This window comes from Bos indicus x Bos taurus, chromosome 6 (genome assembly GCF_003369695.1).
Source record: "Bos indicus x Bos taurus breed Angus x Brahman F1 hybrid chromosome 6, Bos_hybrid_MaternalHap_v2.0, whole genome shotgun sequence".
Taxonomy (NCBI): Eukaryota; Metazoa; Chordata; class Mammalia; order Artiodactyla; family Bovidae; genus Bos; species Bos indicus x Bos taurus.
Window position 1 is genome coordinate 34,916,700 of NC_040081.1, and position 20,968 is coordinate 34,937,667.

Sequence of the window (20,968 nt, forward strand, 5' to 3'; positions counted from 1 at the left end):
GTGGCTCAGTGGTAAAGAATCTGCCTACTAGTTCAGGAGACCCAGTTCGATCTCTGGGTGAGAAAGATCCATTGGAGAAGGAAGTGGCTCCAGTATTCTTGCCTGAGAAATCCCATGGATAGAGGAGTCTGCTGGGCTGCAGTCCATGAAGTCATGAAGAGTTGAGCGTGACAGAGCACACACATAGTTATTGTATGATGAAAGAAAGATAAAATATCCACTTCTGTGTCTTTAGACTTGGGTGTAAATGTTCATGTGTTAACTATTTCTTTATTCTCTAATTATAGGAAGGAAAAAATAGTCTTTTAGAAAAATTTTATTGATGTATAGTTGGCTTACAATGTTGTGTTAGTTTGTGGTGTATAGCAATTGATTCGGTTACACACATATATATTGTTTTTCATATTCTTTTCCATTATGGCTTTTCACAGGATATTGAATATAGTTTAGGAAGGAAACAATAGTAAAGCATATTTCAAATTTCTAATTCAAGTTTAAAAATTTTCATTACAAGTGAAAATTTCAATATGTAAAATTTTAAAACAGAAAAGACTGAAAAATCAAAGTTAAAGGAAGACTTCTTGGTCTTTGAGTACTTTGAACATGTGAATTTAAGAAATATATGTTATATATTTATGTACACAAGGAATCACAAAAGTTAAATGTTCTGTTGAAAATATTACTGTGACTGGCAATATTGACTGATTCTCATTTTATAATATTCCTGTATATTGCAATGCCTTAACATGAAAGAACAAAAATAGGAATGGTTATGCTAAAAAACTAATTTTGTTTTCTATGCTACTAAACCTCTTAGGAGCAAAAATTCCTTCATATACGGGTTGTCTAAAAGATAATTAAATAATTTTGTGAAATAAACAAACTTAGAGCCTTACTCAGATTTTATAAAGAGGTTCGTTTTCATTCATGTTGAAAAACCAAAAACAGAGCAGATGTGCATGCAAAGATAAATAAAAACACTGGCTGCTTCTCAGTAAAGGTGACAGTCTGTCGTTCATGCTAATTTATGTACGGTATAATAAGTAACCACTAAATGTAGTGGCAGGGGGAAATTTGGCTGGGATTGTTCCTTTTACGAGGCGCAACCACACTTCCTGCCCATAATTTAATTCTAATAAGGCATCCCCAGTCAAAACCCTATCACAGTGTATTTCACTGTTACCATTTTCAGACTCAAATGTAAGCTTGTCTACTCCATCAACCACTAAGAATCCAGAGATATGAGCACTAACTGACTCAATGGTATACTTAAAAACATACACCCCAAGATAGGGGATTCTGAATTTTCCAGTTCTTGGCGTATATGAGGCTCCATAGTTGACATCCAAGTTATTAAATAAGATAGGACCAGGTGTAGTCATTCCATAAGTATGAGATGCAAAAAATGCCACCATTGGTGCATATCTGTAAGTTCCTTTTGAAAAATCTGTTAGTGGAAAAAAATGGAAAGAGTTGATTTTCATGTTTTGATCTTGTTTTGTTTATATCTTTATTCTTTATCTCAGTTATAAAAAGGGTTAATAGAAGTAAAATGGTTATTCATTGGACTTAACAAGGGCACGTGTGTCTGGATGCCTGCCTCTTTTCTTGCCTGAACTACCCAAAACTGCTTAGTCTCTCTGAGACTCAGTTTCTCCACTTAGATCATGGTAGAATGACAGTAACACTCAATATATCACTCACAAAAAGGCCTCAAAGATTAATTTGTGTGTGTCTTTGATCTCTCCAGAGATGAAGGGATTCAAAGCATTTTATGATTATTATGGTATGCCAGAATGTTTTAAAGCCCCTTGGATGAATTAAAGCTGACATGATGTAGAAACAATTTTTCCTGCATGTTGTCAAACAGTTTCTGGAGGCTAAAACGGAAACCCAAGGAAATCATATGCACTATAGAGAGGTAGACAAAAGCAATCTTCTATGTAATTAATGCCAAATGTACTTACAAAGGCTGAGATTTAAAAGCAGACTAAAAAATTCACTCTTTATTATGCAGCATATTATTAAGAAAAGCCTGATTTGAAACATATTTTTGCCATCATTTTAAAGAGAATATATATTAAGCACTGCACACATTTTGTTGTGTGAAAATCAAAAATGATACACTCTGGAAGTAAATCTATAGCAACCAATACTTATGTAAGTAAATGGACAAAAGGCATCTTGCCCTACTCACTATATTTTAGCATAGTCTAAAAGCCCTCAGCCAGTCAGAACAGTATTATGACCTTCATAGAAGACGGACTGCTATACACTTACTAAAGCTTTATTTAAGGGATCAGATTTGATATGAATCAAAGATGTATTCTTGTTTGAGGACAAAAAGTTTATATATATACATATATATACACTATGTATACATATATATTATATGGTGTATATATATATAATATATATTTTCTAAGAAAGTATAATTTATATTTTCTTATGCAATATATATTTTATTTTAAGATGCACTAGAAAAAACAAGTTGGGGGATTTTTAATAAACTGCTTCTATTAAAGCAACATTGAAAATTTCAACTAGTGTATATGAATTAGTTTACCTGACAAAATCATGTATGTTATTCAGTGAATTTCAGAAGTAAAAGGAATTAATCCTCAAGTGAGTCCAGATTAAGCAGGTCTAAACATTCATTTGAAAACATTTCAAAAAATATATTTGTTTATGACACTGAGCAAATCCAAGGACACATGTACATTCTTACCTGGAGCTAAAGCGTTTTCTCCTGCCACCTTGACAGTACAGTTGTCACCAGTAAAAGGATGTCGGCAAGCACAGATAAAGCTAGTTCTTGCATTTATACATGTACCCCCATTCTGGCATGGGGATCTACTACAGTATGAATACTCCTCTGTCACTGAAAAAGAATTAAGACAAAAGAGGGTAAAAGTGACCTGTTTTTCTGTTGATGTCAAATTAGAGTTTGCAGCAGAATGGGAAAAACACTGAGTCAGAAATAGGAAAAATGCATTCCCAGGCCCAGATCACCCACCAATGCAGTCATGGGATTTCACGAAATCTCTGAACTCTCTGAGCTGCTTCTTCTGAAGCCCTTTCCTGCTTCTTGGAAGTGAGAATAATTCTATGATCCACTGCATTTATTTGTGATAAATATTAAGATTTTTGTCAACTGTAGAACTAATAGGCTATCTGGACACACAATTGAAACCAGTGTGTGATGAGGGTAATATTTCAAATCACAGAAGGAAAACAAAGTCTGTTCAATACATGGTGCTAAACTAACTGTATTTTCATAAAAATATAAATTTCATGTGCATAAAAATACTAAATGTGAAAAAATGATTACATTATAACCAAATAAACAGAATATCTTTGTTGTTTAGAAAGCTTTTTCAACACAAAACAAAACCCAGAAGCCATAAGAGAAAAATCCTGATGTTTGACCACCTAGACTCAAAACTCATTTGCAATGAAAGCCACATATTATGAAATTTCAAAGTGCTAGGTGAAGAGAAAATATTTTTTAACAGATACAACAATCTAATGACTAATATCTATAACAAAAAGTTCTGACTAATCCTCAGAAAAAAGAGTGTAACCCTGTAAAAATAGTGGCAAAGGCACAAGTAATATGAGCTGGGAAGTCAGTGAACAACTACAGTTCAAAACTTATTCAACCTCATTACTAATTAAGGAGTAACAAATTACCATCAACAACGTTTTATATCAGGTGGCAACATTTAAAAACAAAACAGTCATGCAGAAAATGAGCATTCTCCTATAATGTTGGTTAGACCTTATATTGTTGGAACCTTTGAATAGGACAATTTGACAGAATTAAAAATGTTCATTTGCTTTGAGCCAGAAATTTCTCCCAGCAGAATATATATTCCAGACACACTTGCACAAAGATAATGTTCAAGAAATTTCTTCATGATATCATTTGCACTAGTGAAAAATAGTAGGACCCCTAAATGACCACTGATAAAGGGACTTGTTCAGTGAATTATAGTATCTTTTCAGCAGAGCTTCCCTGTATCTCAGACGGTAAAGAATCTGCATGCAATGCAGGAGACCTGGGTTCCATCTATGGGTCGGAAAGATCCCCTGGAGAAGGGAATGGCAACCCACTCCAGTATTCTTGCCTGGAGAATCCCATGGACAGAGGAGCCTGATAGACTACAGTCTACAGAGTCACAAAGCATCAGACAGGACTAAGAGACTAACACTATTACTACCGCTCTCTTTTCAGCAAGGAATATTAGACAGCAGTAAAACAGTGGGATAAATCCCCAACATACTCAATTTGCTGAAGACAGTGTTTCAGTTCACTTATTAGATATAGAATAATTTCAGTTATTTAGAAAGCCTCAAGTTATAAATATGGTTATAAACGTAATACATAATGTGGAAAGAAAAGGTTGGAAGAATACATTACTGGATACAGTTACCACTATGGCTCCACCTTGTGGAAATAGTGTAAACTGTTTACAATTCACTCATTTCAAAACAAGGTCATTGATTTTTAAATTTAAGGTTATTTGCTTTAACATTTATTTCAAGAGTGAGATCTATAAATATTTTAAATACATTCTATTTCATATTTAAATAATTCAAATTCACATAAAATGTGACCAAACTGCATGCCTGTGTAATTAGAATGAAAAAAAAATTTTTTTGAAGTCTAGTTGATTTACAGTGTTATGTTATTAGTTTCAGGTGTACAGCATGATGATTCAATATTTTCATAAACTATACTCCATTTAAAGTTATGATAAGATATTGGCTATATTCTCATTTTGAAAAAATATTTAATGGATACTTGTTAAGTACAGAACCTTGTAACAAACAACTAAAGATTGGTTGGCACTGATTTGTCAATTGAAGCTATTTCTATTTTATTATACAGTCAGCTACAAATCTACTTTTGTATATCATCTGATTTGTATTTTTTTAATTTATTACTAAAATATTTAAAAAATGGTTAGATACCTTTATAAGTTCCTGTACATATCTGTGTTCAATGGGCAATTTGTCCTTGAATTAATAAAAATCAGCCTCTAAATAAAACATCATTTTCTTTTTCTTTTACATCTTTCCTTTCGATAGAATTACATAGATTCTTTTAATTGTTTGATGCTCTGAAGTTCCTGTTGAATTTGTCAGGCCTGCGTGTGTGCTTAGTCACTCAATTGTATCCAGCTCTTTGTGACCCCAGGATTGTAGCCCACCACGCTCCTCTGTCCATGGGATTTCCCAGGCAAGAATACTGGAATGGGATGCCATTTCCTTCTCCAGGGGATCTTGCTCACCCAGAGATCGAATTCATGTCCACGTTTTATAAAGGCTCATGTTGCCTTCTGCGTTCTGTGTCTTCTGCGTTGCAGGTGAATTCTTTACCCACTGAGTCATGTAATTGTACATTTGTTCCTATTTTCAATTAGAGTGTGAGCTTTTGTGAGGACAGGGCTCAGGGTTTCCACTTCTTAAACTTTGTGTCGCTACTGACTAGCACAGTGCTTGACATATAGAAGTACTAAACTGTCTTTTTAAAGACGAGTAAACAAATGGATGGAAGATTGAGTAGATGATCTCATCCTTTATCTAATGCTCTATTTCTTCTTCACTTTTTCTCAAAGGTCAGGTAGAGTTTGATTCTATGATGTTGTTGGCATGTTTTTCTAGAGACATGGAATTATTTCAAGCAAACTTTCCACAACTTCTATCTTGGGTAGAACTTCAAACTCCTTCCAGTCCATTTATTTTCTTTGATGAAGATCAGTACAATTAAGTTTGGCCAACTCAATATTCTCTCATTTTGTGCAAATAGCATGACTAATCTGTTAATATTCATTTCCCTGCTCTGAACAGAACTAAAATTCCTTTACCACTCTATTGGAATGTTTCATAAGTCTCAATTTGTTCTGGTCTTTGCTTTCTGAACCCTGATATGTGCTCAAGTTATACTTTTCTATTAATCCTATTTCCACATTTTATAAAGGCTCATGTTAAATTTGAACTGCTTGAAGAGCGCCTTACATTTTCAAAGCACTCTGTCTTTGCCAATATTTACCATTCTTTATTTTAATTGCTTGTTTAATGTCTGAACTCCATGAGAAGAGAGGTTGTGTTTAATTTACCCCTCTATCCACTTAATTTTTCTCAGTGCTCATTCAGCACTTATTCAATAGGCATTTGATGAATAATGAAGGGACACTTCATACTGATGTCTTCTACTTCTATTTTTGTTTATAGTACACCTATCACCATACATGTTTCATATAATATTTTATTTTTATTTATTACTTATTTAAATTATTTTTATTTTTAATGCTTAGTTCTAGATTAGCATCAGGATTTTATTTTTTTTATTTCATCATTTACACAGTAACATTGTGCAGGACCGATAACTCTGATCCCTGCTGAGGTCAGAATGGAGTTTCTAACAGACTTGTGAGAGGACCTCTCAGTGCCTCTGGGCAACTTTTGTCATACACAGAGGGAAGCACTATATAAATCCACCAGTATCTGCTCTAGATACTGTGTTTACACAACATTATAATTTTTCTTTATCTTTCATCCTGATGCCAATGCTAACATGTTTTCACCCTCATACTAATGTATATATTAATTTTCAGTGCTATTCAGTTTCATCATTTATCAAAACCATATCTATCAAATAAGTCGTATCCTTTCATTGCTCTTAAAACGCTTCATGTGTCCCTTTCCAACAACTTCTAGAAATGTGAACAGTTGTTTATATTACATTTTCAGATTCATTGCCTGTTCTTTAGTTTTGAACAGGCACTCATACTCTGTTCATTAGTTAGGGATGGATGGAAACATTGTTTTCAACCATCTTTACTACTTTTCCTTCAATTATCAGTTTTTATTTTGTTCTTTTAAATTCATGTCTGTTGTTATTGATCTTGTTTGTGGGATAATTTTCTCAACACTTCAAACATAATTTAAAGCTCTTTTAATCATATCAGCAATCTTTATCAAATAGATTAGCCCTGTCAGATGATTTACTCTAACACTTGTCATTATATTTATCCTAAGTCACAACTCAGAAAATGAAATGTTTTTTACTCAACATTATCATCTGTTTTTGCTTTTTTCTTTAGAGTTATAATCTTCAATCAAAAGAATATTAAAAATGGTAAAGGTACTGAAATATGTTCAACAATGTTAGTCATTAGGAAAATGTAAAATAACATCACAATTAAATACAATAATATATTATTAAAATAGTAAAATAAACAATATTGGCAATGCCAAGTGCTGACAAGATTGTGGAGCAATTAGGATTCTCATACATTTTAATGGAAATGGCAAGTGGTTGACCAGTTCTTACAAAGTTAAAACTATATTTATTTTATAACTAAGTTATGGTGCTGCTACTGTTGCTGCTCAGTCACTTCAGTCGTGTCCGACCCCATAGATGGCAGCCACCAGGCTCCCCCTTCCCTGGGATTCTCCAGGCAAGAACACTGGAGTGGGTTGCCATTTCCTTCTCCAATGCATGAAAGTGAAAAGTGAAAGTGAAGTTGCTCAGTCGCGTCCGACTCTTAGTGACCCCATGGACTGCAGCCTACCAGGCTCCTCCATCCATGGGATTTTCCAGGCAAAGTACTGGAGTGGGGTGCCATTGCCTTCTCCATAAATTATGCTACTGCTGCATAACTCAGGAGAAATGAAAACTATGCATGCACAAAAACCTGTATGTATGAATGTAAACCTGAATGTTTATAGCAGCTTTATTTATAATCACCCCAAACTGTAAACAGCCAAAACATCCTTCAATTGCTAAATGGGAAAACAAACTGTAGATCCATCCATACAATGAATCACACTACTTGGTGATGAAAAGGAAGACATGCAACAAAGTATCTCAAATATACCAGGTGAAAGAAGCCAGGCTCAAAAGCCTACATAGCATGAAAGATAAAGAAAAGTTATAATGTTGTGGTAGACATAGTATCTAGAACAGATACTGGTGGATTTGTATAATGTTTTACATGATTTAATGTAAAAGATACTCTGCAAAAGATAAAAGGGTAAGGGGAGAAAACATATCACTGTTGACAGTGACTTGGAGTAGAGGCAGATTTGATTAAAAAGGTACATAAGAGAATTTGAGGGTGTGATGGAACTGTTCTCCATCTTGACTTTTGTGGTGATTACATGACTACCCATCTGTCAGAATTCACAGACTGCATGTCAAAAATAGTGAATTAAAGAAAAAAAAAAAAGCATTGAATTTAACTCCATGTAAATTATAGCAAAAATAAACAGATATCTCCCCAACATTTTTATTTCTATTATTTTGTTTGTTTGCACAGGTCCTCCTTCTACATCATTATGTCTTTTTTTAATCTTTTGTTTTTTCTTAAAGACTTTGATTCAGAGGCTCATGTACTTTTCTGGTTCTGATTACACCTTTTTCTCTCTCCCATGTTTCTATCTTCAGTTCTCTACTTTTTCTCTAACTACCCAATTTAATTCTGTGGCCTCAACTATCACCTCAGTGCAATAATTTCCAATTTTTACCTAAAAACCCTCTTCTGGTTCCAGACCTACATTACTCATTGACTTTTGGACATTTCCATAGGGATAGAGGTGGCTCAGTGGTAAAGAATTCGCCTACCAATGCAGGTGATCTTCCCAACCCAATTGGGAAGATCCCCTGGAGGAGGGTGTGGCAACCAACTCCAGTATTCTTTCCCGGAAAATTTCATGGACAGAAGAGCCTGGCAAGGGGCAGTCCATGGGGTCACAAAGAACCGGACATGACTGAGTGGCTGGGCATGCAGAAGCTCACACACACATGCACACAGGGATAGAGAGCTTTAAACTAAGGTATCACAGACTAAACTCTTCCCATGTGCATCTGTACTTCCTTCTTAACCTTTCTATTTCCATTAATGGAATGACTGACTTCTTATCACTGATACTTTATTTAAATGTTGGTGTTATTTTTATTCTAAGTTCTTGTGTTTCCAATTGGCTGTTTTCTGCTAAATACATATTCACATTTAACTAACATTCCCAGTTTTCATTTTGTTCCTTTCTCTATCACCTATTGAGGTCTTAATATATTCAAGTCAGGATAGTTGTAATTTTGTGACTGATCTGTGAAAGAACTTAGAATAAATCTTAATCATGCACACACATGATGATGCTATCAGTCAGTTCAGTTGCTCAGTCATGTCCAACTCTTTGTGACCCTGTGAACTGCAGCATTCCAGACTTCCCTGTCTGTCCATCACTAACTCCTGAAGCTTGCTCAAACTCAAGTCAATTGAGCTGGTGATGCCATTCAACCATCTCATCCTCTGTCATCCCCTTTTCCCCCTACCTTCGATCTTTCCCAGCATCAGGGTCTCTTCCAATTAAAAGGGTCTTTTTCACCTGTTCTTTGCATCACGTGGCCAAAATATTGGAGCTTCAGCTTCAGCATCAGTCCTTCTAATGAATATTCAGGGCTGATCTCCTTGCAGTCCAAGGGAATGCTCAAGAGTCTTCTCCAACACCACAGTTCAAAGGCATCAATTCTTCAGCACTCAGCTTTCTTTATGATCCAACTCTCACATCTATACATGACTACTGGAAAAACCATAGCTTTGAGTAGATGGACCTTTGACGGCAAAGTAATGTCTCTGCTTTTTAATATGTCTGGGTTGACCATAGCTTTTCTTCCAAGGAGCAAGTGTCTTTTAATTTCATGGCTGCTGTCACCATCTGCAGTGATTTTGGAGCTCAAGAAAACAAAGTCTGTCACTGTTTCCATTGTTTCCCCATCTATTTGCCATGAAGTGATGTAACCCGATGCCTTGATCTTCATTTTTTGAATGCTGAATTTTAAGCCATCTTTTTCACTCTCCTCTTTCACTTTCATCAAGAGGCTCTTTAGTTCCTTTTCACTTTCTGCCATAGGGTGGTGTCATCTGCATATCTGAGGTTATTGATTATCTTACACTCTTGCTCAAAAATCTTTCATTGTTACTAAAAGAATGAATTTAAACATATGATACTCCACACAGGGTATAAATGGTTGATTTAATGAATGCTCAGCCTAAAATTACCTCTTTCATGAGATTTGCCCAAACATTCAGTTCTTAATAGACACTAAACTCTTAAGATAATAAACTCCTATAACCCTCATTTAGTGCTTAGCATATGCTGTGACATGTCTCTCTTCTTTCATGTTCAAAACAGCTATATCAACATGGTGTTCAGAAGCACATGGAAAAAATTTTTAAACATAAAACATAACAACGAAATACCACATTACTCTATAGGTACATCTTCCACTGTCAACTTGTGTTACAACAAAATTACAAAGTTTTCTTTATATTCCCATTGCCTGCAGAGTTTACTATTTTTCCAGAAATCGAGCCCTATCCCATGATTTTATTTACTAATACTACACTTGGCTCCCTATTCACATTCAGCACATCCCACAGTACTCTGATTCTCTACCTTCCTTTACTTTTTATTTTATGCATAACATTTATCACCTTTTACCAGACTGTATAATTTACATTTTTACTTATCTTTCTCTATCCCTGGTAGAGTGTAAGCTCCAAAAAATAGGAATTTAAAAAAATGTATGTATTCCAAACGTCTATAAAAGTACCTGATTTTATTGGCACTTAATATTTGTGCAGATACCTCTTGAATCTATTATAAATATCCCTGAAAATTTTTAAATTTAACACTTGTTTAAGATTATAAAGTCTAGAAAAGAGTTCTTAAGGGACTGTTGATTATAAAAATGATATCCTTTTTTGTAAAAGGTAGATGTGTATTTTAATTTCTACATGACTGGCAAAATGAGACTCAATAATTTTCTTTCACTGACTTCTTTAGTTCTCCAAACACTGTATAATAAATTTTGGGGTAATTAGTTTGAGAGGTGAAGATACTTGAGTTTACATTAACCAATTATATCAACAAAACAAAATGCCATGTTATATTTCCCCTGAAACAGTGATGTTCAAAATAAGTACGTTTGAATAATTCAAATTAAATTTATAATAAAATACTTATTATTTCTCTTAAAATATTTCCTATTATTTAAAACCAAATAGTGTTTATTATTAAACATCCCAACTAGTCACTCTGGGACCATGAGAAAATATTAATACTTATTATTTCTGAGAAATAATACTGAGAAAATACTTATTATTTCTTTTCAGATCCACTTTGAAGCTGTGCATAGTAAAACTGGCAATTACAAACTTTTGGGGTGTGTTTTTCAAATTTTTTGTGCAGTTAACATATGGCTTAACTATTTTTTTATGTTGCAATTTTTTGTTAAGATGCGAGAATCATGTCCACTCAGACAGCTGTGCAACATGCTCACAATTTGTGACTTAATAATCCCAACAGATTATTCCTCGTGTTTGACAATGAGTACAACACAAAATAATACTACAGTGTCAGGTGCAGTTTTGAATTTATAGTGTTGTTAGCACCAGTGGAAAGACATCCATTCATTGTATTTAATCACAGGGCAGTTAATAATTAGATCTGGTGTAAAATCTTTGGTGTCAAAGAAACAATTAGTTGTTGATAAATAGCTCCTGTGCTTCTTGTTAGGAGACTAATCTTAGCATATGTAGTGACTATGTAAATGAATCCTGGTATCCTGTCCCATTTATTTTTTATCGTCAGATGCATGTGTTATAAATTTTGGCTCAGATGAGAATGTCAAGCACATAGCATTCTGACTGTTCACCTTTAGATTCCATGGTCACTTTATTGCAAGACATGAGGCAGGAAAGAATTGTTAATTTTGCCAGCATCTTCTCTTCAACTGTCATCCTTCCATACACAGGGGAATCCTCTGAAAAGCTAGGGGATTCTTTTCTTCTTCTTGGGAACAATGAACAAAAACTACTTCATTTAATATTCTCTTCAACCCTGCTTTATTGACACAAACTGGGGATGCTATCCGCAGAAGACAGGCTTGCTAACCAACTCTGGCATGGAGAATATCTTTAAGATCATGAGCAGAAAAGAGTTTATATAGCAGGCCTGAGACTGCTACCTTTAGAAATGCTGACTTTCAAGGATTTGCCCTTGATCCATATCTGGGAACTTGGCTTCTCTAATTAAAAAGTGTCTTCATAGTGCCCTGACTCATTGTACAAATGATATGTTTTAGGCTGAACTTCTGCTTTCCTTTTAGAGTTTTGATATGTGCTCAGCAGAGGGTGCCTACATGACCAGCCCTGTTTAAGATGAAAGTCTGTGTCCCCTACAAACTCATATGAGGAATTTCTAACTCCCAAAGGGATGGTATTAGGAGATGGGGCCTGTGGAGGCATTTAGGTATTTAGGGTGGAGCCTTCATGAGTAGGATTAGTGCCCTTTTAAAAGGGACCCCAGAAAGCTCTCTCCCTCCTTCCCTTTCTGTCATGTGAGAAGAAAAGAAGTTGAGTCTGCAGTCCAGAAGAGGGCTTTCATCAGAAACTGACCATGCCAGCCTGATCTCAAAACTGTGAGAGGTAAAGTTCTATTGATTATAAGCCACCTTACTTATGGTACTTGTCATAGCAGTATAGCAGTGTAAGCTGACTAAGACAAGCCCCAGTAAAAACCTTAGGAGTTGGATACCTGGTGGACTTCTCTGGGCAGAATAATTGCATGTTACTGCATGTTTTGGTGACTGGAAAACAAAAGATCCCACACAGAAGTGGGACCCCCTTATAGGAGGGAGAGAGCCTAAGAAAGCCTATGCTGGATTTCTCCAGATTCTGCCTGGGTCCTTTTCCCTTGCTGATTATATCATGCATCATTTCACTATAATAAAACTTAGCTATGTGTGTAGCTATTTTCTGAGTACCATAGTGCTTCCAGCATATTGGCAAACTTGTGTGACATTTTGTATATGTTATGAAACACATTGTAAACTAAATTCAAGCAGCAATCCTTCAAAATAATTAGCTTATATTCACTATTTTGTATAGAAGTCAACTTATCCTGAGGCATATGTGAGAATGATTACTTTTTATAACATGGAAAAGCATATCAAGAGCTGAAATACCATGGAGAAAACTCATTAAAACTTCTGCAGATCTCTTTTAGTGCTTGAAATGCACAAGCATTTTTATACATTTAAGCCTTTACATTTTTAATCTTGTTCTTTTTGACTTATTGTTATGTGATAAGCATAAGTTCATTTATAAACATGTTGAGTTTAAAACAGTGAGACTTATAAATTAAAAGTAGAACAATGGAATACCATGAGCATTTAAATTATGTTGATACATGGAAATAATTACATATAAAATATTAAGTGAAAATATTAAAGAAAATAAAATATAAACATTGAATATAGCTGAGAAAATTTTATCATATAGTCATAACCATGTTAATAATTCACTGTGTTCCAGTTGATTTCTTTGATCCTTAAAATAAACTTTGTAAAGTAGATATGTTATTCTAATTTTATAAATGAGGAAACTAAGTTTTAGGAAAAAAGACTTATTACAAATAAGTCTTGCTAGGCAATTCAGTGCTTCTTAGTCATCCACAACTGCCTCTATGCTGTGTCACAAAATTTATAAGTGATTTTAAAGTGATATAACAGTTAAATGTTCACTAGTTTCTTATTTTTCTCTTTTAAACTGCTTATATTCACAGCAATGATCATTTTAAAAGTTGTGTATCATATACTACCAAACCTTTTACAAAATCTTTCTTAAAAAGAGTAACTAAAGTGATCATGATGAATAAGAGGTTTATTAAGGAGAGTTAAATATACCTGGTAAATACAGGGGAAATAGTTAAAGTAGAAAGCCAGTGGTCTCACGAGCGGAGGACACAGCCTCAGCCATGCTGCTGACATTGTTACTACAGGATTCAGCTTCTCTTGGAAGGCAAGCAGCCAAACTCTGTAGGGACAAGTCTGCCAATTGTACAAACAAATCTTCAAAGTGAAATAAAATCCTCTTGATGTCTATTGGACTATTGTTTAGAAACAAATCAAATATGTAGGGATTCAACCAGAACAGTTTATCAGCATTGGCCTAGGAGGAATCATAGTTAGCATAACTGAATGTGGAAATGGCTCAGAAGGAAGTGAGGGGAAGAGGACTCTGAATTTTACCTGCCATTGCATCAGCACCAAGAAGATCTTGTGAATAACCAATGGCAACTTTCAATTACAACTGCCCACTGGCCATTATCATGGAAAAGCTACACTGAAAAACACCCACTTACCTCTCTCTGATCAGAAGCAGAAATAAGTGACAGTATTTGGATTCTCAAGAAATCAAACTCCCTGGGAGTATCAACGCTGGTCATATGGAATATTCAGATATGGCCAGACTCTGAAGCAGGTATGATGCATCAAACACAAGCAGAAGGAAGAGAAAGGCAGGTGAACACACTTCAGAGTCTACTTGAGTACCGTGGTTCAGCTGAGGCCTGTGTCCAACAGACCAGGAGTCAGGCTCTCTCACTTACAAGGCATGACCTTAGGCAGAGGGTTAGTTTACTCATCTTCAAAATAAGAATAATGATAGCTACCTCATAAATATCAAATGAAGGAACATATGTAGAATAGTTTGAATAGAGCCTGGGATGTAGTAAGTGTTATTAAATAGTATCCAATATTACATCATTGTAGTATTTCTATTACTAGGCTTCAAAGGAGGTTATCAGTTATTAAGATTAAACAGAAAAAGACTCACAGACATAGAAAACATTTATGGTTACTAAAGGGGAAAAAGGTAGGGAGGAGGGGTAAATGAGGTTTCAATTAACATACATATACTACTATATATAAAATAGATAAACAGCAAGGACCTACTGCCATATTTTATAATAACCATAAGGGGAAAGAATCTAAAGAAGAACATATAAAATCTAGAAAAGAATATAAAGAAGAATATATGTGTGTCTAACTGAATGCTGTGTTGTACACCTGAAACTAAAAATATATTATAAATCAACTATGCTTCATTAAAAAAATTAAATTAAAAAAAGTATGTTTATGTGGTTTTTATTCCTGAAAATTGTATTTATTCTGCAAATGATAGTGGTTATTACCTGAATAATATTGTGAAAGTTTTAAAATGATGATAAATTACCTTCTGGCATTAGGTAAGGGAATAATGTGGATGGACTATATTTATCATATCATAGCAAAGGTCAAAGAAACACAGTCAAATTTAAGCAGTGTTTCAGTGTGCCTGACAGCTTGTATCAAAGAAAGTAGTATATTTTGCAATTGGTTTATTCTTATAGGAGAATTTAGCCTGAATCCACTGGTTTTATTACCTTACATATACTTTAGCTGCTCAGCTGTCCAATGAATGCCACTAGTCTCATGGCTCATAGAAGCAGAGCTGGCTTAATGAACATGTGTATCTATGCATTCACTTGAAAGGGCCCCACATATTATGTTGCTGCTCCTGCATAAAGTGAATATCTACCCCACATATGAAATTAGGCCAATAAATCTTCATTGCCCTGACATCATTATGGGTTATCTTTACAAAGATAAAATAAAGAACTTTTAATTAATTATTAATTTTAGGTCTATAAAAATTCTACTTACAGTAAATAAAGAAACCAGAAGCAATTATATAAAGGCATCAGTAAAAAAAGAATCAATACTAAGTTAATTATTAGCCCATTAATATACTGGTATATAAATACTCAATGCAATTTTTATAAGCTCCTAGCATGTATTCTTTACAATGAAAGAATATGAAACTTTGTTAGTTTTTTAATTTTCTATTGAATTTTGAAGCTATTTAAATTTATTGTTGCTGTGTAGATACGGGTATTTTTTTGATTTAAGGGGGAAAAAGACATGGCTTACCTGGTGTATGATCACACATCCTATGGAGCTTAACAAACTCATTTGCAATGTCCACAGAGGAAAGACCAAGGATTAAAATAATATGGAGGAAGAACAACTCATTTTTCCTAAAATTATTTTTATGAGAACATCTTGTATTGAAACACTGCCTTTTCTTGGAAATATGTAAAGCCTAAATAATTGTTCTGTGATCCCATAGGGTAAGATTAGTTTTCCTGAGTCAGATTAATTTGAAAGGAGTCATACATAAATAAGTACAATAGTTTAAATAGTGAAGAGATATTTCAACTTTGTATTATTCTGTGATTTTTAATATTATCAGAACATTCAGAGATAAAACATGAAGGGTCATATTATTCTAGGATAATGATTACCCTTTTGTAATTAAAAAACAGTAAAATACAAAATTCATCCAAAAGAGTGTATAATTAAACAGCAGACTCGTATGAGAGGTACACTGCCATTTCTTTTAGGAAGAGTATTCTTTTCATTGTGAAAATATCATTTAATGTTACTCATATGCCAAACATCTCAGTAAAACACTTCTTTCATACAGAGAGACTATTAAGTAGTTTATATGCACTACAATAAGTTCCTCTTTCCTCTCAAATGTATGCTTCTCCTCTGGTGTTTATAATATTTGTCAATGGTACTTCTAGCTTCTCATTTCCCAAGTGTAAAACCACAGAATATTCTACTTTTCTCCCCTTCCCAAGTGCCATGCATTCAGGCTGTGAATGGCTCACATATTTTTATTTTTATTTTTTTTACAATGATCCAGTCTGCAACAGATACAGTCTGGGACTAGATATTTCTGCTAATAAGCTCAGCAAAATACCTATTGCAATTCCATCACATGAATGGAAGAATTGAGATGCAGAGAGGTGAACTTACTCAAGGCTACACAGACATACTGAAACAACTAGGACTGGAATCATGTGTTGTTGTTCCTTAGACCATTAATTTTCCCACTATGTTTTCGTTTCTGCAGAGAGGAGCTACCCCAAGTCCGATATTAAGAGGGGCGGCCAATAGGAGCTACCCCACGTCCGAGGTCAGGGGCTGCGGCCGAGAGTGCCAGGCTGCAACGACGCAGGAGCGGCAGAGAGGAGCTAAGCCCCACCCAAGGCCAGGGGTGGTGGCAGGGAGCTACACCACGTCCGAGGAGCGGTGGCTGCGCTTCGCAGGAGGGCTGAGAGGAGCCACTCCACGTTCAAGGTCAGGAGGGACGGTGGTGAGGACATACCCCTCATCCAAGATAAGGAGCAGCAGCAGCCTTGAAGAGATACCCCACGTCCAAGGTAAGAGAAACCCAAGTAAGATGGTAGGTGTTGAGAGAGGGCATCAGAGGGCAGACACACTGAAACCATAATCACAGAAAACTAGTCAATCTAATCACATGGACCACAGCCTGGTCTAACTCAATGAAACGAAGTCATGCCCTTTGGGGCCACGGAAGATGGGCGGGTCATGGTGGAGAGGTCTAACAGAATGTGGTCCATTGGAGAAGGGAATGGCAAACCACTTCAGTATTCTTGCCTTGAGAACCCCATGAACAGTATAAAAGGCAAAATGATAGGATACTGAAAGAGGAACTCCCCAGGTCAATAGGTGCCCAATATGCTACTGGAGATCAGTGGAGAAATAACTCCAGAAAGAATGAAGGGATGGAGCCAAAGCAAAAACAATACCCAGCTGTGGATGTGACTGGTGATAGAAGCAAGGTCCGATGCTGTAAAGAGTAATATTGCATAGGAATCTGGAATGTCAGGTCCATGAATCAAGGCAAATTGGAAGTGGTCAAACAGGAGATGGCAAGAGTGAACGTCAACATTTTAGGAATCAGCGAACTAAAATGGACTGGAATGGGTGAATTTAACTCACATGACCATTATATCTACTACTGTGAGCAGGAATTCCTTAGAAGAAATGGAGTAGCCATCATGGTCAACAAAAGAGTCCGAAATGCAGTACTTGGATGCAATCTCAAAAATGACAGAATGATCTCTGTTCGTTTCCAAGGCAAACTATTCAATATCACAGTAATCCAAGTCTATAACCCAACCAGTAATGCTGAAGAAGCTGAAGTTGAATGGCTCTATGAAGACCTAGAAAACCTTTTAGAACTAACACCCAAAAAAGATGTCCTTTTCATTATAGGGGACTGCAATGCAAAAGTAGTCAAGAAACACCTGGAGTAACAGGCAAATTTGGCCTTGGAATATGGAATGAAGTAGGGCAAAGGCTAATAGAATTTTGCCAAGAGAATGCACTGGTCATAGCAAACACCCTCTTCCAACAACACAAGAGGAGACTCTACACATGGACATCACCAGATGGTCAACACCAAAATCAGATTGATTATATTCTTTGCAGCCAAAGATGGGGAAGCTCTATACAGTCAACAAAAACAAGACCAGGAGCTGACTGTGGCTCAGATCATAAACTCCTTATTGGCAAATTCAGACTTAAATTGAAGAAAGTAGGGAAAACCACTAGACCATTCAGGTATGACCTAAATCAATTCCTTATGATTATACAGTGGAAGTGAGAAATAGATTTAAGGGACTAGATCTGATTGAAAGAGTGCCTGATGAACTATGGACAGAGGTTCGTGACATTCTACAGGAGACAGGGATCAAGACCATCCCCATGGAAAAGAAATGCAAAAGAGCAAAATGGCTGTCTGGGAAGGCCTTACAAATAGCTGTGAAAAGAAGAGAAGTGAAAAGCAAAGGAGAAAAGGAAAGATATAAGCATCTGAATGCAGAGTTCCAAAGAATAGCAAGAAGAGATAAGAAAGCCTTCCTCAGCAATCAATGCAAAGAAATAGAGGAAAACAACAGAATGGGAAAGACTAGACATCTCTTCAAGAAAATTAGAGATACCAAGGGAACATTTCATGCAAAGATGAGCTTGATAAAGGACAGAAATGGTATGGACCTAACAGAAGCAGAAGATATTAAGAAGAGATGGCAAGAATACACAAAACTACTGTACAAAAAAGATCTTCATGACCCAGATAATCACGATGGTGTGATCACTCACCTAGAGCCAGACATCCTGGAATGTGAAGTCAAGTGGGCCTTAGAAAGCATCACTACGAACAAAGCTAGTGGGGGTTATGGAATTCCAGTTGAGCTATTTCAAATCCTGAAAGATGATGCTGTGAAAGTGCTGCCCTCAATATGCCAGCAAATTTGGAAAACTCAGCAGTGGCCACAGGACTGGAAAAGGTCAGTTTTCATTTCAATCCCAAAGAAAGGCAATGCCAAAGAATGTTGAAACTACTGCACAACTGCACTCATCTTACACGCTAGTAAATAATGCTCAAAATTTTCCAAGCCAGGCTTCAGCAATACGTGAACCATGAACTTCCAGATGTTCAAGCTGATTTTAGAAAAGGCAGAGGAACCAGAGATCAAATTGCCAATATCCGCTGGATGATGGAAAAGCAAGAGAGTTCCAGAAAAACATCTATTTCTGCTTTATTGACTATGCCAAAGCCTTTGACTGTGTGGATCACAATAAACTGTGGAAAATTCTGAAAGAGATGGGAATACCAGACCACCTGATCTACCTCTTGAGAAACCTATATGCAGGTCAGGAAGCAACAGTTAGAACTGGACATGGAACAACAGACTGGTTCCAAATAGGAAAAGGAATATGTCAAGGCTGTATATTGTCACTCTGCTTATTTAACTTATATGCAGAGTACATCATGAGAAATGCTGGGCTGGAAGAAACACAAGCTGGAATCAAGATTGCTGAGAGAAATATCAATAACCTCAGATATGCAGATGACACCACCCTTATGGCAGAAAGTGAAGAGGAACTCAAAAGCCTCTAAAGGAAGTGAAAGACGAGAGTGAAAAAGTTGGCCTAAAGCTCAACATTCAGAAAACTAAGATCATGGCATCTTCCCATCACTTCATGGGAAATAGATGGGGAAACAGTGTCAGACTTTATTTTTCTGGGCTCCAAATCACTGCAGATGGTGATTGCAGCCATGAAATTAAAAGACGCTTACTCCTTGGAAGGAAAGTTATGACCAACCTAGATAGCATATTGAAAAGCAGAGACATTACTTTGCCAACAAAGGTCCGTCTAGTCAAGGCTATGGTTTTTCCTGTGGTCATGTATGGATGTGAGAGTTGGACTGTGAAGAAAACTGAGCGCAGAAGAATTGATGCTTTTGAACTGTGGTGTTGGAGAAGACTCTTGAAAGTCCCTTGGACTGCAAGGAGATCCAACCAGTCCATTCTAAAGGAGATCAGTCCTGGGTGTTCTTTGGAAGGAATGATGCTAAAGCTGAAACTGCAGTACTTTGGCCACCTCATGCGAAGAGTTAACTCATTGGAAAAGACTCTGATGCTGGGAGGGATTGGGGGCAGGAAGAGAAAGGGATGACAGAGGATGAGATGGCTGGATGGCATCACCGACTCGATGGACATGAGTTTGAGTGAACTCCAGGAGTTGGTGATGGACAGGGAGGCCTGGCATGCTGCGGTTCATGGGGTCACAAAGAGTCGGACACGACTGAGCAACTGAACTGAACTGAACTGAATATTACTTTTACATTATTCATATCCATCTCCTCTGATTCTGCTACCTCTTCCCAAGATCTGGTTCTTATGATTTTGCCAATAATGTCCTACTCTAATTTCATGCTACACACAATTGCTGGCTTCATGCTCCTGAGACAGAGTTCTCACCATACCCCAACCCTCTGCTCGAAATATCCAAAGACCACTCTTTACAAAATCATGTCTACCTGCCTGGAATGTGTCTCCCAAAATTTATAGGTTGAAATATAACCCCCACTGTTGATGATAGGAGGTGGGACCTTTGGAGGTGCTATGGAGATGAGGGTTGTGCCCTCATGAATGGGATTAGTGTTCTTATCAAAGAGATATCACAGGCTCCCTCACCCCTTCTCCCATGTGAGGATACAGCTAGTGATTACCAGAACCAAGTGAACAAGGAAAAGGGCCCTCACCAGATTGTTACTATGCTGGCACTTTAATTTTAGTTTCCCCAGCCTCTACAATGTTGAGAAGTAAATTTCTGTTGTTTATAATTTACCCAGTCTGTGGAATTTTGTTAAAGCAGCCCAAAGGGACTAAGATACTTAGCTTG

General features: G+C 36.2%; 1 protein-coding gene across 2 annotated transcripts in view; it reads right to left on the reverse strand.

Moving 5' to 3' along the window:
- Nucleotides 1-298: 298 nt before the first annotated feature.
- The window catches only part of MMRN1 (multimerin 1), a 93,618-nt gene continuing 72,948 nt past the window's right edge, over nt 299-20,968 (reverse strand). For both annotated transcript variants that reach the window (XM_027544068.1, XM_027544066.1), the window contains exons 8-9: nt 2,729-2,881; nt 299-1,447 (exon numbers count right to left, since the gene is read on the reverse strand). In XM_027544068.1, coding sequence (XP_027399869.1) covers nt 1,026-1,447; nt 2,729-2,881 — 575 coding nt within the window. In that variant the 3' untranslated portion in view covers nt 299-1,025. The remainder of the gene's footprint in view (nt 1,448-2,728; nt 2,882-20,968) is intronic.